The sequence below is a fragment of the Sus scrofa genome, chromosome 14 (assembly GCF_000003025.6).
Source record: "Sus scrofa isolate TJ Tabasco breed Duroc chromosome 14, Sscrofa11.1, whole genome shotgun sequence".
NCBI lineage: Eukaryota > Metazoa > Chordata > Mammalia > Artiodactyla > Suidae > Sus > Sus scrofa.
Genome location: NC_010456.5, coordinates 22572236 through 22596946, shown reverse-complemented (window position 1 = coordinate 22596946; position 24711 = coordinate 22572236). Strand labels below are relative to the sequence as shown.

The 24711-nt window shown below is 42.5% G+C and overlaps 1 protein-coding gene across 4 annotated transcripts in view; it reads left to right on the top strand.

The window, feature by feature from the left end:
• The window catches only part of ZNF84 (zinc finger protein 84), a 53613-nt gene that overhangs the window by 11998 nt on the left and 16904 nt on the right, over window positions 1-24711 (top strand). The window contains exons 1-3 of one of the 4 annotated variants that reach the window (XM_021072885.1): window positions 17460-17616; window positions 19377-19489; window positions 24186-24496. In XM_021072885.1, the coding sequence (XP_020928544.1) occupies window positions 24482-24496 (15 nt within the window). In that variant the 5' untranslated portion in view covers window positions 17460-17616; window positions 19377-19489; window positions 24186-24481. Of the gene's footprint in view, window positions 1-1359; window positions 2508-17459; window positions 17617-17759; window positions 17847-19376; window positions 19490-24185; window positions 24497-24711 lie in introns of those variants that run through there. The other 3 variants (XR_002338535.1, XM_021072887.1, XM_021072888.1) reach the window with 3 other exon arrangements.

Sequence of the window (24711 nt, the reverse complement as noted above, 5' to 3'; positions counted from 1 at the left end):
GCCACTTATCTTTTAAAAGCACTAGTCGAATCAAGTTCCCCTCTAATTAAAATGCTTTGGGTAAGATGAAAACTCTTTCCTGGGGCCTTGCCTTTACTTTGATTCTTGCCTTCAGTCTTTTCAGATATCCTGGCCTTTTTCCTGTTTTTAACCATGCCAAGCAGCTTTCCTCCTTGGGAGCTGTGTACTTACTCTTCTTTCTGTTCAGAATGCTCTTGCCTTAGTTTTCTATGGCTCACTCAGCCTCATTTTTAGTGTCTCAATGTGCATACCTAAATGTCACACCTAGCTCTTCTGTAGCCTGTGAATTCACTTTTGTTTTGTTTTGTTTATCTTTTTGCCTTTTCTAGGGCCTCTCCTGTGGCACAAGGAGGTTCCCAGGTCAGGGGTCTAATCGTAGCTGTTGCAGCTGGCCTGCGCCAGAGCCACAGCAACACCAGATCCAATTTGCGTCTGCACCCTACACCACAGCTCAGGGCAACGCTGGATCCTTAACCCACTGAGCAAGGCTAGGGATCGACCTGGTTCCTAGTCGGATTCATTTCCACTGAGCCACAATGCGAACTCCTGAATTCACTTTTTGAGTAATTTCTTGTACCAATGAAATTCAGATACAGGAGAGTTGGCATTGGCTCCTAAGTGCAGGCTAATTTTTTTGTTTTTTTTTATTGGCCATGCCCTTGGCATGCAGAATTCCCTGGGCCATGGCTCTCCCCTGTGCTATAGCAGTGACCTGAGCCACAGCAGTGATAATGCCAGGTTATTTTACTGCCAGACCACCAGGGAACTCTCAGGCTACATTTTTATTTTTATTTATTTATTTATTTATTTGTCTTTTTGCTATTTCTTTGGGCCGCTCCCACGGCATATGGAGGTTCCCAGGCTAGGGGTCGAATTGGAGCTGTAGCCGCTGGCCTACGCCAGAGCCACAGCAACGCTGGATCCGAACCGCGTCTGCAACCTACACCACAGCTCAGGGCAACGCCGGATCGTTAACCCACTGAGTAAGGGCAGGGACCGAACCCGCAACCTCATGGTTCCTAGTCGGATTCGTTATCCACTGTGCCACAACGGGAACTCCCTCAGGGTACATTTTTAAAACTTCTATCTTAAAAAACATTTTTGATCACTGTTAATTCACTATCCATTTCCATAAAAGAACTTGGTTTGGTCAATTCACTTCCCCTTGCCCCACCCTTATTATGTGGCACGTGTGCATTTGGTCAGTACTTCTTTTGAACCAGTGTTAGGCCTAGACCAAAAGAAAAAAACTCATTACATGGCAGTTCTAAAGCTCTTTAATTCTATATTAGGTTTCTATTATGATTTTTAAAATATGATTTTTTTTTTTTCCCCTAGAAGGTTGGAAAGAATGGTATCAGAATAATCAAGATGAGCTTGAAAGTGTTGAGAGAAGCTATGCTTGTAATGCATTTGGAAAACTTCATCTGAGCAAACCTCACATTTCTTCACGACACAGACTCCTCAAATATAACACACACGGGAAAAGTTTGACACAGAACTTAGCTTCATCCAGAAGTTATCTAAGAAAGAATCCTGATAAGTTTCATGGATATGAAGAATCATATTTTCTCAAGCATCAAAGAGCTCATAGTATAGAAAAAAACTGTGTGTGTAATGAATGTGGGAAAGCTTTTCGTTGTAAATCACAGCTCATTGTACATCTCAGAATTCATACAGGAGAAAGACCATATGAATGCACTAAATGTGAGAGAGCCTTCAGTGCCAAGTCAAACCTTAATGCTCACCAGAGAGTCCACACAGGAGAAAAGCCCTACTCCTGTATCGAGTGTGGGAAAGTCTTCTCTTTCAGGTCACAGCTCATTGTCCATCAGGAAATTCACACAGGAGGGAAGCCTTATGGTTGCAGTGAATGTGGAAAAGCCTACAGCTGGAAATCCCAGCTTATTTTACACCAGAGAAGCCATACAGGAGTGAAACCCTATGAATGCAGTGAATGTGGAAAAGCCTTTAGTTTGAAGTCACCATTTGTTGTACACCAGAGAACTCATACGGGAGTGAAACCCCATAAATGCAGTGAATGTGGGAAAGCCTTCAGGAGTAAGTCTTACCTCCTCATTCACATCAGGATGCACACAGGAGAGAAACCCTATCAATGCAGCGAATGTGGGAAAGCCTTCAATATGAAGACACAACTTGTTGTACATCAGGGAATTCACACAGGAAATAATCCTTATCAATGCAGTGAATGTGGGAAAGCCTTTGGTAGGAAGGAACAGCTCACAGCACATCTAAGAGCTCATGCAGGAGAAAAGCCCTATGGGTGCGGTGAATGTGGGAAGGCCTTCAGCAGCAAATCCTACCTTGTTATACACAGGAGAACACACACAGGAGAAAGACCCTATGAGTGTAGTTTCTGTGAGAGGGCCTTTTGTGGGAAATCACAGCTCATTATACATCAGAGAACTCACTCAACAGAGAAGCCCTATGAATGCAGTGAATGTGAGAAAGCCTATCCTAGGAAGGCATCACTTCAGATACACCAGAAAACTCATTCAGGAGAGAAGCCCTTTAAATGCAGTGAATGTGGGAAAGCCTTCACTCAGAAGTCATCTCTCAGTGAACATCAGAGAGTTCACACAGGAGAAAAACCATGGAAATGCTCTGAATGTGGGAAATCCTTCTGTTGGAATTCAGGGCTTCGTATACATCGAAAAACTCACAAGTGAAAAATCAGAACATAGTAGGTGTTGAAAGCATCAACACAGAAGGTGGTCCTCAGCAGACTTCAGATGATAATATACAGGATATCTAAGCAGGAAGTCCTAAGAACACACTCTTACCAAGTTAGCCATGCAGAAGAGAGAGCAATCACATTTGGAACAGATGTGCAAAAGCTTTCAGAAATAAGTCATGGAGTAAGGAGCTGTAACTGTCAAGAATAGTAGCATCATTATGAAGATTTAATTTGGGGGGTTCTTATTGAGAATTCCTTATTAAATTTCTTAATCAGGAAAGCACTTTCTCATAGAAGATGTGTTCCATGAGGAGTCACATTCCAGATTTGATGCTGTGTTTTAGAGTGAGGAAAAGGCTTTTGCTTAGTGGAATATAAAGTTTTTTTAATTTTAATATGTAAATAGAGTAATAGCAGGAAAACAAGGAAATATTCTGAAGGCTAAGAGGTATTGAGGGTGACTCTCCTGAGTAACACTGAGAAGCATTTTTAAAATTTTGGTATTTTATTTTTAAATGTAACTTGTTATATTTGATAGTTTGTGGGAAAACATCCCCCAATATTCTCCATATTAAATGCTAAATATCAGTATTGTCTCTTTATTTCTTGGCAATATTACTAGAATAATATGGTTTTTAATCAATGGGAGGATTTAGTTCTCACTCCAAATGAGTTATTCAGTAAGTGGGTCTGGCAGTTTTTATGAAGCTGCTACCCAAGAGCAGCACTCATTGTAAGGAACATTGATTTTATGTATTGGTTCAGCGTCCATTACCCATCGTTTGATAAGAGTATCCTAGATTTCTCTGGAGAAATAACTTCTGTGTTTTGTGCATCATTGTGGTGGGTCTTTCAGGGTATTCTTTCCACTACCTACATATGAGCATTTTAACCATTTTTGGGAATGGTGACCTCTTTTCCAGGAGTTCGAGTCTCTAATTCAGTCTCACATGAACATGAACCGGAATAAACAGAACCCATTTATTCTTGTCCTAGAATTCTACTGAGACCACCAATTAGTTCCTGCTTTATTGATTTCTCAGGATAACTTTGGATACTGCCCCTCTTTGAAACTAGTTTTGTGGTCTTCTGTGTGCTTCTTCATTTCACTAAAAATACTTTCTGCTAAAGGTAAGGAGAATGAGATTCTATTTCTTGTAGCTGAAGGGCTTTAAATGATTAGGTCCTAAACTGTCAAAGAAAAGTGGGGTTATGTGGTTCAGGTTTTTTCCTGAGACAAGAATAAAATCAGTTTCTTGTTTATATTTCAAGATGGATACTTTAAAGCTCATAGTACACAATAGTATTATTGCTTGTGTGCACCAAGAACCTTGTGGCCTCTGATGGTAAGATTCTGGGAACACTGAGGAACTGTTGTTCTAGAAGAGTAGTAAATTTATGAGGAAATCTGGGACAGTAGATAAGATGGCTAGTCTTGGTTGTAGCCAAAATTTTGTCTTTACACCAACTAAGTCTTGGAGACAGAGTTTTGGGTGAAGCAGAAAGAACAGCTTTATTGCTTTGCCAAGCAAAGAAGGCCACAATAGGCTAATGCCCTCAAAACTGTGTCCCCCCTTTAGAGGGGATAACAGGGGTTTTTATAGGTTTAGCTAAACAAACAACAACAAAAAACAAACCCAGGGCTGTTGGTAAGTATCAGGGAGCCAGTATTCTCCCTCCTTGGATCATTTCACAGTCGTCAAGACTAGTATCAGGGGGTCTGGCGATGTTTTCTGGTGGTCCTCTTGACTTTTGCAGCTAGAATTGCTTACAAAAGTAAGGGAGTATTTCAAAGAAAAACACCTGGCACATGATAGAACTCTTAACTAGAAAATAATTGTTAGTAAAAGCAGTTAAGCAAGGATGAAGTCATTTGTTAAAAGCCGGTTAGAGTAAGTTAGTGGGACAAATCCTGGCATAACATCATGGAGACTGTTTTAACTAGTTTTTAGCTGTAATAATATTTCCTAAGCATCAACTTTTGAGTCAGCCTTTGAGACTGACATTAGGACTGGAAAGCTAAAGGAAAAGCCTTCACTTCAAAACACAAGGATGCGGGCTTGTACACAGTTTGTTACATCAGCTCTTAAACACAACAGTGACAGACTTGAAGGCCTGGAATCTCATCTCAAGCAGAGGTTTGAGCTCAGTAGCTCCCTGACCTTGCTAAAAAATTGCTTGCTCATAGCTGTGGGATTGAGACGGTGGAAATCGAATATATACTTGACTTGCTCTTTAAGAGTCATCTACCTTAAGTGCTCACCCATCCCTTATGTAAGCATGCATTGGTTTAGAAAAGTTGTCTCTTGGTAATTGGTAATTTGAGTAGAGACAAATGCAAAGAATCTGAGGACTCATCCTGGCAAACTCCTGATATATTTTGCACTGTATGCTTCTCACTTGGGGATACAGACTAGATGTTGGCAAATTGTAGCCCACAGGTAAATAGAGCGTGCTGCTGGTTTTTGTATGGATGGCAAGCTAACAGGTCTTTATGTTTTTAAATGCTTTTTAAAAAATCCCAACTAGTTTATGAAAAAATTATTTTAAATTCAAATTTCAGTATCCATTAATCAAGTTTTATTGGAATATAGCCAGACATAGTCATTTATGTTACTGTCTGGCTGCTTTTGCACCTCAGTGGCAGAATTGAGTAGTTGCCATGGACACCGTATTGCTCACAGACTTGCTAACTCTGGGTGTATAGTCCCTTCCCTTCCCCAGAAAAGTGAGCCGTGCCTTGTAGGGGAAGCTTATTCTACCCATGCCTCATGCCAACCCCCATGTGTCCAGGTTTCCTCTTCTTATGAGGACACCAGTCATATTGGCTTAGGTCTCACCCTACTGATCTGATTTTAAATTGACTACCTCTTTAAAGACCCTGTCACTAATTAACTTCACATTCTGAGATACTGGGGGTTAGGAATCCAACATCTTTTTTTTTTAATTGCTTAATGAATTTATTACATTTATAGTTGTACAATGATCATCAAAATCCACTTTTATAGGATTTCCATCCCACAACCCCAGCGCTTCCCCCCACCTCCCAAACTGTCTTCTTTGGAAACCGTAAGTTTTTCAGTCTGTGAGTCAGTATCTATTCTGCAAAGAAGTTCAGTCTGTCCTTTTTTCAGATTCCACATGTCAGTGAAAGCATTTGATGTTGGTGTCTCATTATATGACTAACTGACTTCACTTAGCATGATAATTTCTAGGTCCATCTATGTTGCTAAAAATGCCAGTATTTCATTCATTTTAATGGCTGAGTAATATTCCATTGTGTATATGAACCACATCTTCTTGATCCACTCCTCTGTAGATGGCCATTTACATTGTTTCCATGTCTTGGCTATTGCAAATAGTGCTACATTGAACACTGGAGTACATGTGTCTTTGTGAGTCGTGGTTTTCTCTGGATAGATGCCCAGGAGTGGGATTGCTGGATCAAATGGTAGTTCTATGTTTAGTTTTCTGAGGAATCTTCATACTGTTTTTCACAGTGGTTGCACCCATTTACAATTCCACCATCAGTGTAATAGGGTTCCTTTTTCTCCACACTTTCTCCAGCACTTATTGTCTGTAGACTTTTTGATGATGGCCATTCTAGCTGGTGTAAGGTGGTACCTCATAGTGGTTTTGATTTGCATCTCTCTAATAATGAGTGATGTTGAACATCTTTTCATGTGTTTTTTGACCATCTGTATGTCTTCTTTGGAGAATTGTCTGTTTAGATCTTCTGCCCATTTTTGGATGGGGTTGTTTGTCTTTTTGGTATTGAGCTGCAGAAGGTGTTTATAAATTTTGGAGATGAATCCCCTGTCAGTTGCTTCATTTGCAAGTATTTTCTCCCATTCTGTGGGTTGTCCTTTTGTGTTGTTTAGGGTTTCCTTTGCTGTGCAGAAACTTTGAAGTTTAATTAAGTCCTGTTTTTTAATTTTTGTTTTACTGTCATGACTCCAAGAAGTGGATCTGAGAAGATGTTGCTGTCGTTTATGTCAGAGAGTGTTTGGCCTATGTTTTCCTCTAGGAGTTTGATAGTGTCTGGTCTTATATCTAGGTCTTTAATCCATTTGGAGTTTATTTTTGTGTATGGTGTTAGGGAGTGTTCTAATTTCATTCTTTTCCATGTGGCTGTCCAGTTTTCCCAGTACCACTTTTGAACACGCTGTCGTTTCTCCATTGTATATTCTTTCTCCTTTGTCAAAGATTAGTTGGCTGTAGGTGCGTGGGTTTAATTCTGGGCTTTCTATCCTGTTCCACTGATCTATATTTCTGTCTTTGTTCCAGTACCATACAGTTTTGATGATTGTTGCTTTGTAGTATAGTCTGAAGTCCAGGAGCCTGATTCCTCCAGCTCCATTTTTCTTTCTCAGGATGTGTTTGGCTATTCTGGGTCTTTTGTGCTTCCAAACGAACTTTAAAATATTTTGTTCGAGTTCTGTGAAAAATGTCCTTGGTAATTTGATAGGGATTGCATTGAATCTGTAGATTTCCTTGGGTAGTATAATCATTTTGATAATATTGACTCTTCCAATCCAAGAGCATGGTATGTCTTTCCATTTATTTGTGTCATCTTTGATTTTTTTCATCAGTGTCTTATAGTTTTCAGAGTACAGGTCTTTTGGTTCTTTAGGTAGGTTTACTCCTAGGTATTTTATTCTTTTGGATACGATGGTAAACAGGATTGCTTCCCTAATTTCTCTTTCTGATCTTTCATTGTTAGTATATAGAAATGCCATCGATTTCTGTGTATTAATTTTGTATCCTGCGACTTTGCCAAATTCATGGATGAGCTCTAACAGTTTTGTGGTCTTTAGGATTCTCTAGGCATAGTATCATGTCATCTGCAAATAGTGATAGTTTTACTTCTTCCTTTCCAATTTGAGGAATCCAGCATCTTTTTTTTTTTTTTTTAAATCTTTTTGCCATTTCTTGGGCCGCTCCTACGGCATATGGAGGTTCCCAGGCTAGGGGTCGAATCAGAGCCGTAGCCACCAGCCTACGCCAGAGCCACAGTAACGTGGAATCCGAGCCGCATCTGCAACCTACGCCACAGCTCACGGCCGGATCCTTAACCCACTGAGCAAGGCCAGGGACCGAACCCGCAACCTCATGGTTCCTAGTTGGATTCGTTAACCACTGCGCCATGATGGGAACTCCCCAGCATCTTTTTTGACAGGATACAGTTCAACCTTCAACAATCTGCCTCTTGGCTCCACCCCAGCCCCACCAAGTTCTTGTCCTCTTCACATGCAGAATGTATTCACCCCTGTCCAACATCCCCCAAATCTCAATCCATTCCAGTATCAACTCTAAGTCCATAATCTCTTCTAAATCAGGTGTGGATGAGATGGGTATGATTCATCCAGGGACAGTATCCTCTTCATGTGTGAACCTGTGAAACCAGACAAGTTACTTGCTTTCAAAACACAATAATCAGATAGGCATGGGATAGACTTTCCCATTCCAAAAGGAAATCATCATGAAAAAGAGGGTTATGAATCCCAAGTAAGTCCAAAAACTAGCAGGGTAAATCCCATTAGATTTTAAGGCTTGAGAATAATCCTCTTTGGTAAATGCTCTGTCCTCTAAGCCCACTGGGCTACTGGCCCTGCCTCTTCAACCCTGGATGGTGGACCAGTGCTCTGGAATTGAAAAGGAGGCTTCACCCTCTGTAGCCAATGAAGTGGTCCTATCCTCAGTGTCATTCTTCCCTTTTCTTTAAGGATAACCTATGTCCACAGCTAGCTAGCTCTATCTGTGTTTCCTGCCTGTAGGATCCCCAAAGTTCTTTCATTTCAACCTTTCTCTTCCCTTCAAGTTGGCAGCATTTCTGCTGAAGTGGCTGACTGGATTCACAAGTCACACAACCATAGTCTCTTGAGCAGTATCTGGCCACACACTTAGTGTTCTCTCCAGAGCATGCCTTCTCATTTTTTGCATATGAGTAAGTCCTAAATCTTCACAATCTGGTTCCTTTAAGCTTAATAACACACTCTTACTTTATCTCTGTCCACTCACATTTTACTATCAGCATCAAGAAGTTAAGTCATTAGGGCTGCGACCAAGTCTGTGGAGTCACCCCAGGAGGAAAAGCTGGCTTTAATCTTCCACCTCCCATTGCAAACAATTAAAGGCCATTCATACCATAGTTAAAAAAAAAAAAAAAAGTTAAGTATCAGTGATGTCTGCAGCTCCAGGACACAGGTTTGATCCCCTGCCCAGCACAGGGGGGTTAAAGGGATCTGGCCTTGCTGCAGCGTAGGTTGAAACTGAGGCTCTGGAGTTCTGTCGTGGTGCAGTGGAAACAAAACTGACTAGGAACCATGAGGTTATGGGTTTGATCCCAGGCCTCATTCAGTGGGTGAAGGATCCTGCGTTGCTGTGAGCTGTGGTGTAGGTCGAAGACACGGATTGGATCCAGCGTTGATGCAGCTGTGGCATAGGCCAGCAGCTGTAGCTCTGATTAGACCCCTAGGCTGGGAACTTCCATATGCTGCAGGTGCAGCCCTAAAAAGACAAAAGACAAAAATAAATAAGTAAATAAATAAACCAAAAAAAAACCCAAAAAACAAAAAACCAGGAGTTCCCATTGTGGCTCAGTGGTTAACGAATCTGACTAGGAACCATGAGATTGTGGGTTCGATCCCTGGCCTTGCTCAGTGGGTTAAGGATCTGGCATTGCTGTGAGCTGTCATGTAGGTTACAGACATGGCTCAGATCTGGCGTTGCTGTGGCTATAGCATAGGCCGGCAGCTACAGCTCCGATTAGACCCCTAGCCTGGGAACCTCCATATGCCACAGGTGTTGCCCTAGAAATGACAAAAAGACCAAAAAAATTAAATTAAAAAATAAAAAAAGAAACAGGCTCTGATCCAATCCTGGGAACTTAATATGTTGTTGGGGGCAGCCAAAAGAAAAAGAAACCATGAGATATATTTTCCATTATGTATGCTGTGGAGCCTAGGGTGATTTTCGACAGCAGTAGTGATTGGAGTAGAAATCTGGTGTTGGAAGTGGGGTGCTACTGTAACAAAATCTTAAAACATCTGCCACTGGCTTTGGCACTGGTTGGTGAACAGAATCTGGGAGGCTTTTGGGGAAAAGGTTAGTGAAAGCCTGAAGCGTCCTTAGGGAGGGTGTTAGCAGAGCCTGGTCATCACAGAGGTTGTTGATGAGTATGAGGAAAGTGTTATTGAGACATGGGGAAAGGAGACTTTGTTATGAGTGGCAGAAACGTCCTCACACCTAATGTAGATGGAAAATAGAAATGCACCTAATTGTAAACTGAGCAGGACCCTTCAGGGCCTTCCTGGAACAACCGCCCCCTGCCCCCATGTCTCTTACCTGTAGAAGAACTTTAGCCTCCTAGGCCTTCCCTGAGTTCCAAGGAACAAATTTAGTCCAGGAAGTGGAAAAATGCAGAAGCAAAGGAAAACAGTCAAGTAAGACAAAATTATAATGGTTTAGCCATTAAACAAAGTCAAGGACCTTTAGTTCCTCCTCAAGGGCTACAGAAACATCCTGAACCATATCCTTGAGCTGTATTGCAGAGGCTGAAATGCCTACCAGGTGGAAGAAGTTAACTTTATGCTGTTCACCAGCACTACAGCCCAGAATGGTTGGAACCAGAAGGCAGATGTTGACTCTGGATTACCACATCTCTAACCAATCAGGGATTGAACCCTCATCCTCATGCATACTAGTTGGGTTTGTAACTCTGAGCCACGAAAGGAACTCCTTTCTGCCCACTTTTAATCATTTTTTTTAATATTGAGTTGTATGAGCTGTTTGTATATTTTGGATATTAACCACTAATTTTTTTTTCTTTTTTTTTTTTCTTTTTAGGACTGCACTTTCGGCATATGGAGGTTCCCAGGCTAGGGGTCTAATAGGAGCTACAGCTGCTGGCCTACACCACAACCACAGCAACACCAGATCTGAGCCGTGTCTGTGACCTACACCACAGCTCATGGCAACGCCGGATCCTTAACCCACTGAGCGAAGCCAGGGATTGAACCTGCATCCTCATGGTTCCTAATCTGATTTGTTTCTGCTGTGCCATGACAGGAACTCCTGTCTTCTCATTTGATTGATGGTTTTTCTTTGCTGTTCAAAGGCTTTGAAATTTAATTAGGTCTCATTTGATTATTTTTGCTTTTGTTTCCTTTTCCTTAGGAGGAAGGTCCCCAGAAATATTTTTGTGAGTTATGCAAAAGAGTGTTCTGCCCATGTTTCCTCCAGTTTTTTGGTTTCCAATCTCACATTTAGGTGTTTAATCCATTTTAAGTTTATTTTTGTATATGGCATTAGATAATGTTCTACTTTCATTTTTTTTTACATGAAGCTGTCCATTTTTCCTAGCACCACTTACTGAAGAGATTATCCTTTCCCCACCCTATAGTCTTGCCTCCACTGTGATAGACTTTTTAATATAATAATTTTTTATTTTTTTCCATTATAGCTGGTTTACAGTGTTATGTCAATTTTCTACTGTACAGCATGGTGACCCACTTACACATACATGTATACATTCTTTTTTTTCACATTATCATGCTCCATCATAAGTGACTAGACATAGGTCATTGTCATAGATTAATTGACCATAAATGTGTGAGTTTATTTCTGGGCTTTCTATCCTCTTCCATTGAGCTATGTGTCTGTTTTTGTGCCAGTACCATGCTGTTTGATGATTGTAGCTTTGTTGTATAGTCTGAAGTCTGGGAGCCTGATTCCTACAACTCTGTTCTTTATCAAGATTGCTTTGGCTGTTCAGAGTCTTTCATGGCTCCATATAAATTTTAGGATTTTTTTCTATTTCTGTGAAAAATGTCATGGATATCTTGATAGGGATTGCATTAAATCTGTAGTGTAATTTTAACAATATTCTTCAAACCCATGAACATAGGGTATCTTTCCATTTCTTTGTATCATCTTCCATTTTCTTCATCAATCTTTTATAGTTTTCAGTATATAGGTCTTTCACATCCTTGGTTAATTTCATTCTTGATATTTACTCTTTTATTCTTTTTTGTATGATTTTTTTTTGCTTTTTAGGGCTGCACCCACGGCATATGGAGATTCCCAGGCTAGGGATCGAATTGGAGCTATAGCTGCCAGCCTATGCCACAGCTGCAGCAACTTCAGATCCGAGCTGCATCTGCAACCTGCAACACAGCTCATGGCAACAACAGATCCTTACCCCACTGAATGAGACCAGGAATTGAACCTGCAACCTCATGGTTCCTCATTGTTTCTGTTGTGCCATGACTGGACATCCTCTTTCTCTCTCTTTCTTTCTTCTTTTCTTTTCTCTTTTTGCTTCCCCATAGCATGTGGAATTTCCTGGTCCAGGGATCAAACCCACACCACCTCAGTGACCCAAGCCACTGCAGTGAACACACTGGATCCTTAACCCACTATGCCACAAAGGAACTCCAACAGGGCTGATTTCTTTCTATCCCTTTCTGATAATTAATTATTAGTATATATAAATACATCACATTTTCTGTATATTAATCTTGACTTACGACTATACTGAATTCACTTCTAATTTTTTTTTTCAAAAGAGCATGAGAGGTGGGGGAGGAGAGAAATAGGTGAAGGAGATTAAGAGGTACACATTTCCAGTTATAAGATAAATAAGTCATAGGTATGAAATATACAGTGTGGATAAAATTGTCTATAATTATGTAATATTTTTATATGGTGACAGATGACAAGTCAATTTACCATGGTGATCATTTTGAAATGTACTGAAGTGTTGAATTGAGATAGGCTGTACCTAGGATCTGGGATCCTCTGCTGCAGTGCTTATACCTGGCAAATGTCTTCTTAAACAACAGAATACAAAGAAACTATAAAGGACTAAAAAATAACTTCATGCATGCACAGCTGGGGCAAATTATGAACAATAAGACACAAAAAGGCCAAAATACAAGTACTGTTTCTGAGGTGGGGAGAACAAAAGCAGGGTACTGCACATGATCCCTGCTCACAGCACCAAGTGGGTGGCCAGACCACTTAAGACGCCCCTCCGGCATGACCTACTGATCCATACCCTGTTTACTGCCTTCAAACAACCAGATTGCCCCACAGCAGAAAGCAAGGGCACCTTTTTTTTGGTTTTGTGGCCCAAGTCCCAATAAAGCCTTGCCTGAATTCCTCGTCTGGCCTCTTATCAATTTCTATTGATTAAGAGCCCAAGGACTCCAGTCAGCAGCAGAATCACTATGTTGTATAATAGGAACTAACATAGGTCAGTTATTCAAAAACAAACTCATAGTAAAGAGATCAGATTTGTGGTTACCAGAGGGGGAAGTGAGGGAGGGGAAATTAGCTGAAGGTGGTCAAAAGGTACTAACTTCCAGGTATAAGACAAATAAGTACTAGGGATATAAAGTACAATATGTTAAATATAATCAATACTGCTGTATGTTGGATATGAAAGTTGTTAAGAGACTAAATCCTACAAGTTACATCACAATGAAAATTTTTTTTCAGGAGTTCCCATTATGGTGCGGCAAAAACAAACCCAACTAGGAACCATGAGGTTGCAGGTTCAATCCCTGGCCTCATTCAGTGCGTTAAGGATCCGGTGTTGCTGTGAGCTGTGGTGTAGGTTGCAGATGTGGCTTGGATCTGGTGTTGCTATGGCTATGGTGTAGGCTGGTGGCTACAGCTCTGATTAGACCCCCTAGCCTGGGGGTTCAGCCCTAAAAGGACAAAAAGACCAAAAAAATTTTTTTTTTCCTATTTTGTTAATTAAAAAAATTTTTTTTTTCTTTTTAGGGCTGCACCTGTGGGATATGGAAGTTCCCAGGCCAGGGGTCGAATTGGAGCTGCAGCTGCCAGTCTGCAACACAACCACAGCAATGCCAGATCTGAGCTGCATCTGCAAATTATGCTGAAGCTTGCAATGATGCTGGATCCTTAACCAACTGAGCGAGGCCAAGATACCACAGACTGAGTGGGGTAAAATTAATTTCTGGATGGAACTCGAATCCTCATGGCTACTGTCAGTTTCTTAATCCCCTGAGCCACAAAAGGAAATCCCCATTGTTAATTTTGTATCCATATAAGATGATGGATGTTCACTAAACTTATTGTGGTCATCACTATGATGTATGTAAGTCAAATCATTATGCTGTACACCTTAAATTTATACTGTGCTCTACGTCAACTATATCTCAATAAAACTGGTGGGAAAAGCAAAAGGAGGCTAAGACACAGGCACACACATAGGGATAATTGTGAGGACACAGGGAGAAGACAGCCTCCCTAGAGGCTGAGAGATGTAGGAGAGAGATGTAGAAGAAACCAAACCTGTCTCTAGAATTTTGACTAAATTAATTTTTGGTGTTTGCCAGTCTGTGGTATTTTGTTATGGTAGTCCTAGCTACCTAACACAGTTGGTAGGAGTAAATTAGCTTCCTAATGTGAAATTAGATCTATATCTCACAGTACCTGCACATACACAACTCCAGATAGATGTCCAACTCAGAAACACATATTGAGGTTTATCCCAATTACCTAAGAAATGATTCCTTGGAGTTCATTTCATGGTGCAGTGGTTAACGAATCCCACTAGGAACCATGAGGTTGCTGGTTCGATCCCTGGCCTTGCTCAGTGGGTTAAGGATCTGGTATTGCCGTGAGCTGTGGTGTGGGTCGCAGACACAGCTCGGATCCTGCATTGCTGTGGCTCTGGTGTAGGCTGCTGGCTACAGCTCCGTTAGACCCCTAGCCTGGGAACCTCCATATGCCGTGGGAGCAACTCAAGAAAAGGCAAACACACACACACACACACACACACACACACGCGCGCACACACGCACACACACACACAAAGATTGCTTTATTTTTCTCTCTCTCACTTTCCTTCCTTCCCTCCCTCCTTTTCTTTTTAAGGCTGCACCTGCAGCATATGGAAATTCCTAGGCTAGGGGTTGAATCAGAGCAGCAGCTGTCAGCCTATGCCATAGCCATGGCAACACTGGATCCTTAACCCAAGAGCAGGACCAGGGTCATAGAACCTGCACCCTCATAGACACAATGGGTCCTTAACTCATTGAGCCACAATGGGAACTCCAGAGAGAGATTTCTTAACAGGACACATAAGTAAACCACAATGAAACCATAAGGAAAAAACTAGATAAATTTTACATCAAAAACAAAATCTATGGGGTCAACAATTTTATAAACAAAGTTCAAATACAAGGAGTAGACAGAAAAATTTAAACAAATATTGCATATGGAAGATTAGTAAACTATATATTCGACTCCATGAATCTAGTAGAAAAAGATAACCCAGTAGAAAAATGGCAAATGATAAACGCACTTTACAGAATAAAAAACCCAAATGGTATAGAAATGTGTATAGCTCAGCAGTGATCACTGACACACATCCTTGTGTAATTGGGAAGAACAAAATCTGACTTCATACTGGATTTGTTTATTTTACTTTAAACTTAGTATTCTGTTGTTTTTGTTTCAAGTTAAGAATGTTGCCTATAGCCTGAAGTATAAGGCCATTCTCAAGGCTCTGACCTGTAAAGGTATAACACTTTTCCATTCATATAGAGATAAAAAGTTGCAGAAAAGATTAACATTTGCCTTGTTGGAGGTTTATAGGAATATTTTTACTGGGCCTGTGCGGACAGCTGCAAGAAATATCCAGGCAATAAGCTGTTTGCAGCAATCAACTATACTCCCTATTTTAGGATAAAAAATAGCCTGAATTCTAACACAGGTAAGCTGCTTTTTGAGGATACTAGTCCATCATTTTCTCAGTCTGCTGGCTTCCTGAATAAAGTCTCTATTCCTTGCCCCAACAGCTCATATCTGGATTTATTGGCCAGTGTTACAATCTGTACAGTGAGTGATATGAGCTTTGACTAGGTATCACTTGTGTTCTGCCTTTTAGGTATTATTCTAGTTTTTTAAATCATGATCCTGGGAATTCATACCTTGTTCTTAACTCTTCCTTGAAGCAGCATAGTGGCTTTATGGTTGAAGTCTATATTATCATGTTAAATTGGGAAACTTTTTATAATTTATTTTTTAAAATATATTTATTTTTTTATTTTTATTTTGTTGTTGTTGTTGTTGTTGTTGCTATTTCTTGGGCCGCTCCCGCGGCATATGGAGGTTCCCAGGCTAGGGGTTGAATCGGAGCTGTAGCCACCGGCCTACGCCAGAGCCACAGCAACGCGGGATCCGAGCTACACCACAGCTCACGGCAACGCCGGATCGTTAACCCACTGAGCAAGGGCAGGGATCGAACCCGCAACCTCATGGTTCCCAGTCGGATTCGTCAACCACTGCGCCACGACGGGAACTCCTATTTTTTAAAATTTAGAATGTATTTTTCAGTTTAAAATCTTTTTCATCTTGAGGTAATTTTATTTTTCTCTTTGACTTGCTTATTTATATTAATGTGTATCCTGATCGTCCTTTATTTCTAGAATAGAATCTACTTGGTTTCTACTCTATAAAAATATTGCCACCTTCTCTCTGTTCATAATTTGTTTCTGCATGGACAGCAATAATCGAGTTTTGTCTGACCTTCCTTTTCAAATCACATTTGTTGATTTTATTGCCTTTATAAGAAAATTTTCCTTCTTCTGTAACTAAACATAAGAATTCTCTGATCACTAGATGCTTGAAATATTTCACTGGAAACTCAATGATTGATGCTTTTTTTTGTCTTTTCTAGTGCCGCACCCGCAGCACATGGAGGTTCCCAGGCTAGCGGTCCAATGGGAGCTGTAGCCGAGGGCCTACACCAGAGCCACAGCAACACAGGATTGCAGCCGCATCTGCAACCTACACCACAGCTCATGGCAATGCCAGATCCTTAACCCACTGAGCAAGGCCAGGGATTGAACCTGCAACCTCATGGTTCCTAGTTGGGTCCATTAACCACTAGCCACGAGGGAAACTCCAGTGATTGATGCTTTTCATTTTTATCTATATTTAGACTTTCTCGCTTCTTGGGTCAAATTCCATTCCTTGAGAATCATCTGTCACAAAGAATTTCGAATTTATTAGCACAGAGAGTATTATCTTTCAATTCCTATGTGTCCGTGGTTCTGTTTTCATCATACCCTTCACTCTTTTTAAAAAAAGGATAGCCAGAGTTCCCGTCCTCGGATCTGGTGTTGAGGCAATGGCGTAGGCCGGCAGCAGCAGCTCCGATTAAACACCTAGCCTGGGAACCTCCATATGCCGCAGGAGCGGCCCCAGAAAAGGCAAAAAGATTAAAAAAAAAAAAAGAAAAAAGGATAGTGACTTATAATTTCCCACAGCACTTGAATTATGAATACACTTTTTTTCTGCTTTACTTACCTGCTTTCCATAAATATGTTAAATTTTTTGTTCTCAAGCAAATTGTCTACCATATCTATCATCTATGCCTATCTACCTACTATCTACTCACCTTTCTACCTACCTATCTACACACCTAGCTACCTACTTATCTACCTATCATTTACATTTGAATTGCTAGTATTCTAAAAAAAAAACCCAAGAGTTTCCTTCTCGCTAAGGTGCGGTAGCAGAGCTCAAGAACCGGAGGCACCATCGGACTGTCTGGGCGACCAGCATTCCCAGGACGCCGACGTGCTGCGGAGCCTCCTGGGAAGTGTAGTTTAGACGTACCTTCCTCTTGCGCACGCGCAGCCCACTGGCGCTCTGGTGGGGTGTCCTCTTTGTCTTTGCCTCCGCGCTCGAGGCCCGTATGCGCGTGCCCGAGGTCGTGTGCGCGCGGTTCCCCTGCGCTACTGGGGCCTGTCGTCGGTATCCCGCGGGTTCGCCCGGATCGCGCAAAGGCCGGGGGCGGGGCTGTCACGTGGCCCCCTGTCCCGGGCGTCTGCCGTCCGAGGCCGTTTTTGCAGGTTTGGGGGTGGATCCCCTGGGGGGCGGACGGCAGGGGTTGTGCGGGCCCGTGGGGCGGTGCTAAGACAGGGTTCTCTGGGTGAGGGTGCTGTGGGCATGGGTGGGGGTGGCACGGCGTCTTCCGGGCAGGGAGCCACACCGTGACGGATCCCAGGTTTCCCAGGCTTCGCGCCGCTGCCTCGCCGTTCCTCCCTGCTGGCATTCCCATCCGAATCGGCGGGTGCAGGCGGTGTGTCCCCCGTGTACCGGACGCTGTCGGGGGGTTGGGAGCCGCGGCCGAAGGGGGGCGCCGTGCAAGTCCGCGGGGACCTCCGGTTGGGCCTGCCCCGCCCCTGTAGCCTGGCTCCACCCGGCTAGGCTCTCCTTTTAGCAGTGGGTTTTGTTTTGTGTTTTCCCTTAAGGCATCTTTATTAACAAATAAAACCCCTAAACAGCTTCTGTTAGTGGCTGGTGTGGTGGGCACAGCACCGGCCTCAAGTCTTAATCTCAGTTTGACCCACCTCTGCCGCTTTGAACTCACAATTTCTTCGATCTCAAGTGTTTCATCTAAAAATGAGAGAGTAGAAAGAAATGATTTTTCCCCCTACCTCTGATGCCTTGAGCTGTTATTAAAGCCTGCATTATTTTAATTATTTTAACTATTATTTATTGTTTACCTTGTATCAATCACATGGTGCTGGACTGAAACTGCTCTGCTTGCCTGTTTTTCTTTGCCTCCCCCCCCCCTTTCTTTTTAGGGTTGCACCTGTGACGCATCGAAGTTCCCAGGCCAGGGGTGGAATCAGAGCTGCACCTGCAGGCCTACACCACAGCCACAGCAACGCAGGATCTATCCATGTCTGTGACCCACACCACAGCTTGCTGCAACAACTCCAGATCCTTAATCCACCGAGCTAGGCCAGGGATCGAACCCTGGTTTTCATGGATATAGGTTTGCTACAGTTGAGCCACAGCAGAAACTCCAGCTTGCCTATTTTCTTGAGTTAAGGACTTTAAAATATGTTCGCTCTAGTCAGTTTAGAGTATCTTGATAAACAGATTCGGATGAAAATCATTCATCACCTCATCAACAGGAAATGGTCACTGCTAACATTTTGTATATTTCTTTTAGTCAATTAATGTATGTTTTTAACATCTTGTTCCCCTTAAAAAAACAAAATTGGGAATTTGTTGCATAGCCTGCTTAAGACCACTTCAAGTATCACAAAAATGTTAATTTGAAATATTTTGCCGCAATTGGGGAGGTTAAACTTACTGGGGAGTTTTTTTAACTGGTCCCTGAGAATTTTCTCTTGTTTTTCTCCTTAGTCTGCCCTGTACCAGTACTTCTGGACAGAGGGCTGTATCATACCAGTACTGGGTCTCCCAAGGCCTTTGTATTCCCCTACCCTCCCTCCCTGTTGTTGAGGGGCAGTGGTCACAAGCTCTGGGGGACTGCATGGGACCAGTGATCCAGATCTGCCACTTTGCCCACGTGTCATTTGTGTTGGGCATGATATTGAACTTCTAGTACCATATTGCTTCTTCTGTAATGAGCACTGAATGCATCAACAAAGACAGTGCCATGTGTAGAACACTTGGCACATAGTGAAAGTAAATGTTATTTATTACTACTATTATTATTTTTCGGCCTCCCTGCAGCATATGGAGTTCTGGGCCAGGGATCAGATCCCAGCTGCAGCAACAGTGGGCTGGGGATCGAACCTGAAACCCAGCGCTCTCAAGCACTCCCCAATTACCTTTCCTTGAAATTCCACAGAGCCTGATCTGAGTGGGAACTGCAGATGATGATGAAGGTGCCCCTCCCTCCTGAAGGTACTGTGAGAGCACTGTCACAGGGAGCACCGTGTGGCTGAGCAGGAACCTGCCCAGGTAAGGACACACCAATGTTGTTGAAATGGGCCAGACTGTGCAGTGAAGGGCTTAGGCTATCATTGGCTGGAGGGACATGTGATTCAAGTATAAGAGTGATGGGGCGGGGCGGGGGGGGGATTTCTCCCTCAAGAGCCAACTTGCAAAAACAGTTGGTTAAAGTAAAGTAAGGTTGAAGCTATATTGTTCTGAGTCACAAACTTAAATATCAGAAATATTTATTTATTTATTTTGGCCATGCCTGTAGCATGCAGAATTTCCTGGGCCAAGGATTGAACCTGTGCCACAGCAGGGACCTGAGTCACAGCACTGACAACACTGGATTCTTAATCCACTGAGCCACCAGGAACTCCCTCAGAACTTTTTTTTTCCTTCCCCATCCCCCGAGGCATTTGGCTTTCTTGGGCCAGGGGTCAGATGTTTAATCCTTTTTTTTTTTTGTCTTTTTAGGGCCACACCTGTGACACATGGAGGTTCCCAGGCTAGCAGTTGAATCAGAGCCAGATCTGAGTTGCGCCTGTGACCTACACCACAGCTCACAGGCAACACCAGATCCTTAACCCACTGAGCGAGGCGAGGGATTGAACCCACAATCTCGTGGTTCCTAGTTGGATTCATTTCCGTTGCACCACGATGGGAACCCCCATAATCCTTTAACTCACTGTGCTGGACTGGGGCATCTTTGTCCTGGTCCTGCAGAGTTGCCGCTGATCCCATTGCTGCACAGCGGGAACTCCAGAAATATTTCAGAACTCCCATGTTGATGGCTTGTCTCACTCTGTCCACCTGAAATTCCCAAGTCTGTGTGTGTTCTCTGCAAAATTTCTCATTTCGACATGTCTCTCTACTCAATAAGTTTTCCTTGAAACCCAACTAAACTTCAAGTAATTTTTGACAAGATTACAAAGGAAATTTTTAAATCACATCGTGAATTTGGCAGTCTGCCTAAGGAAATTGTTTGAATGTAAATTTTTTTTTTTTTTTTTTTTTTTTTTGTCCTTTTGCCTTTTCTAGGGCCACTCCCACAGCACATGGAGGTTCCCAGGCTAGGGGTCTAATCGGAGCTGTAGCCGCCAGCCTATGCCAGAGCCACAGCAACTAGGGATACGAGCTGCGTCTGCGAGCTACACCACAGCTCACACCAACGCCGGATCGTTAACCCACTGAGCAAGGGCAGGGACCGAACCCGCAACCTCATGATTCCTAGTTGGATTTGTTAACCACTGTGCCACGATGGGAACTCCCAACTTCACTGGCTTCTTAAATAAAAATTTTATAGTTTTTTTTTTGCCTTTGCTATCATGTGCAGTAGGGACAGTTCTCCTCCAAATTATACAAATATTCACTTGTGATTTCTTTTTTTTTTCCATGAATTGGATTGTGTAGATTTTATTTTTTATTTATTTTATTTTATTTATTTATTTTTGTCTTTTTTTGCTATTTCTTTGGGCCGCTCCTGCGGCATATGGAGGTTCCCAGGCCAGGGGTCGAATCGGAGCTGTAGCCACTGGCCTACACCAGAGCCACAGCAACGCGGGATCCGAGCCGCGTCTGCAACCTACACCACAGGTCACGGCAACGCCGGATCGTTAACCCACTGAGCAAGGCCAGGGATCGAACCCGCAACCTCATGGTTCCTAGTCGGATTCGTTAACCACTGCGCCACAACGGGAACTCCACTTGTGATTTCTTTAGGCACTATCGTGGTTTCCATTATTTTAAATTCAGATCTGGGAATTCTGTCTTGGCGCAGTGGAAATGAATCCAACTATATTTTACTTTTGAAATAATACTTATGGCTCATATTTTTGGAGTGCTGATGTGTGCCAGCTCCGGTTCTAAGATGTGTATACTTTCACAGTTTAAGAAATAGAAAGGAATCATTTCTTGTGTAACAGAGAAACCTCAATACATGTTTCTGAGTTGGCACCAAGGGTTTAATCACAGGAAGGCATGAAAGGGAAGAGCTTGGTTTTTTTTTTCTTTGTCTTTTTGCCGTTTCTTGGGCCACTCCCGCGGCATATGGAGGTTCCCAGGCTAGGGGTCGAATTGGAGCCGTAGCCACCAGCCTACTACGCCAGAGCCACAGCAACTCGGGATACGAGCCGAGTCTGCCACCTACACCACAGCTCACAGCAACGCCAGATCGTTAACCCACTGAGCAAGGCCAGGGACCGAACCCGCAACCTCATGGTTCCTAGTTGGATTCGTTAACCACTGCACCACAATGGGAACTCCGAGCTTGGTTTTCTAAGTGCTGCTCTTTAGTGTGTCGTAGGGATGAGCAGGATGTTCTTCATTTGTGTTTCTGTGAAAATAAGGTGACTGAGTGTGTGCATGGAAATAAAAGCTCATTGCAGGGTATGTGAGGGGTGTGTGTCTGTTTGTGTATATATGTGTTCATGAACACATACAGATGACATGTTTTTTTTTTAATTGTTATTTCCCCAACACAATTTTTTTTTCCCACATACAGCCTGGGGACCCAGTTACACATACATGTATACATACCTTTTTCTCCCATTATCATGCTCCATTGTAAGTATCTAGACATAGTTCTCAGTGCTACACAACAGGATCTCATTGTCAATCCATTCCAAAAGCAGTAATTTGTATCCATAATATGATGATTTTGTTAGTAAATGCCCTGAAGGTAGCAAGACAGAAAAATTAATATTCCGTGTCTGCTGCTTAATAGTTGTGGGGTCATGGGCCCACTCTATTGTCTAAGTTTTCTTTCTATAAAATGGAGATTGTTTGAGTTCCCTGGTGGCTCAGAGGGTTGAGGATCCAGTGTTGTCACTGCTGTGGGCAGGTTCAGTCCCTGGCCTGGGAACTTCTGCAAAGTGTTCTCGTCTGGTTTTCATATCAGGATAAACAAAAAGGACTAAATAAAATGCTATTTGCAATAATAATAAATAAAATGGAGATTATTAAATGACTTTTTTATCTTTTTGGCTACACCTGTGGCATGTGGAAGTTCCCAGGCAAGGATCAAATCTGTGCCACAGCAGCAGTGACTCCCGCTGCAGTGACAGCGCTGGATCTTTAACCCACTGCATCACAGTGGGAACTTCCACTTTCCTTTTAATATCTTATTTATTCTTTAGAATCCCAGTGGCATTACATAATGATTAAAGAATAATCCTTCCCCTGGAGGCCTACAGTTAAGGATCTGGCATTGTCACTGCTGTGGCTCAGGTCACTGCTGTGGTACAGGTTTGTTCCCTAGCCTGGGAACGTCTGCATGCAGTGGCGGGACCAAAAAAAGATAATAATCCTCCAGAAGTATATAACCTTTGTGCATTAAAAAACATAGCCTCAGAGTTCCTGTCATGGCTCAGCAGTAACTGTATCCGTGAGGGCTCAGGTTTGATCCATGGCCGCGCTCAGTGGGTTAAAGATCCGGTGTTGCCGTGAGTCGTGAAGGTTGCAGACGTTGCTCAGATCCCAAGTTGCTGTGGCTGTGGTGTAGGCCAGCAGCTCCAGGTCCCATTTGACACCTAGCCTGGAAACTTCCATATGCTGCAGGTGTGGCCCTAAAAAGCCAATAAATAAATAAATAAATAAAATAAATAAAGTAGGAGTTCCTCTTTGTGGCTCAGTGGAAAGGAATCTGTCTAGCATGAATGGGAACCCAGGTTCTGTCCCTGGCCTTGCTCAGTGGGTTAAGGATCTGGCATTGCTGTGAGTTGTGGTGTAGGTCCCGTACATGGCTCAGATCTGCGTGGCTGTGGCTATGGCATAGGCTGGGGGCTAAAGCTCTGATTACATCCCTAGCCTGGAAACCTCCATATGCCGTGCTGAGGGTATGGCCCTAAAAAGACAAAATAAATAAATAAATAAAATTAAATAACTTAAAAAATTAAAAAAAAAACATGGCCTTTTTTTCTTTTTCTTTATAATGTTTTTTACTTTATTTATTTATTTATTTATTGTCTTTTTGCTATTTCTTTGGGCCGCTCCTGCGGCATATGGAGGTTCCCAGGCTAGGGGTCGAATCGGAGCTGTAGCCACTGGCCTACACCAGAGCCATAGCAACGCAGGATCCGAGCCGAGTCTGCAACCTACACCACAGCTCACGGCAACGCCGGATCGTTAACCCACTGAGCAAGGGCAGGGATCGAACCCGCAACCTCATGGTTCCTAGTCGGATTCGTTAACCACTGCTCCACGACGGGAACTCCAGATTTTTTTTTTTTCCATTATAGCTGATTTACAGTGTTCTGTCAATTTTCTGCTGCACAGCAAAAAACAGCCTTAAACATATAATCCAAACATCAACAGAATTACAGGGAAAAACTGACCAATGTGTAATCATACTGAGAGTGTTTAACACATTCCCTTCAGAAATTGATAGAATTGGCATGCTTAAATTAGGAAGCTTGTAGATTTGAATGGGAAACTAAGGCTTAGAAAGATAAAGTTTGTTTTTCTCCAAAGTCACATAACCACTAAGGGGAAAAGGCTGATTGAAACTCAGATTTTTTAATACAAGTCACATAAGCTTCCAAAATTCCATCTGCCTAAAATAGAGCTGTCTTATACTTCACAGCACCCATTAAAGTGTTTTGTATGTCAGTGTCCACAGTGGATATTGAGTGGACCTCAGAATTACTTAATTCTGGTGTTTTTATGTATGTGCAGAGACCTAGATTTCTGTTGTTCTACCTTATATTCTGTTTCTGTCCTACAGCCCTGTTTGTTACAGGAAAGACACACTCTGGCTTTAGATGATCATGCCTCGTTCCTAGCAAGAAAAGAAAAGCTTTTAGGTGCAGTGTGAATATACTAGTTGAAGTGCATTTGTCCCTGTCCCTATGTCCGAAGATCTTGGATCCCTGCAAATAAGCCTGCAATTAAAGGAGTTTGTGCAAGCAGGAATTCATTCTTAGTGTGAAAGACGTCGCAGCAGAGCTTTGGGGCAGAAGCAGAAGACGCCTGATAGAACATATCTTGGACTTGTTAATCATCTTGCACAGGCAGCAGAAAATGACCATGTTACAGGTGAGATATTGTTTATTCCTCATTATTTCCAGGCAATTAGAAGAGGTTTGTAAGTCTTCTAGTGAAAAAGAAGAGTAAATGATTGAGAAATCGGGGAGAATTCCTATCGTGGCTCCAAGGGTGGAGGACCTGATGTTGTTTCTGTGAAGATGCGGATTTGATCCTTTGCCTTTGCTTAGTGAGTTAACTATCCATCATTGTCGAAAGCTGCTGTA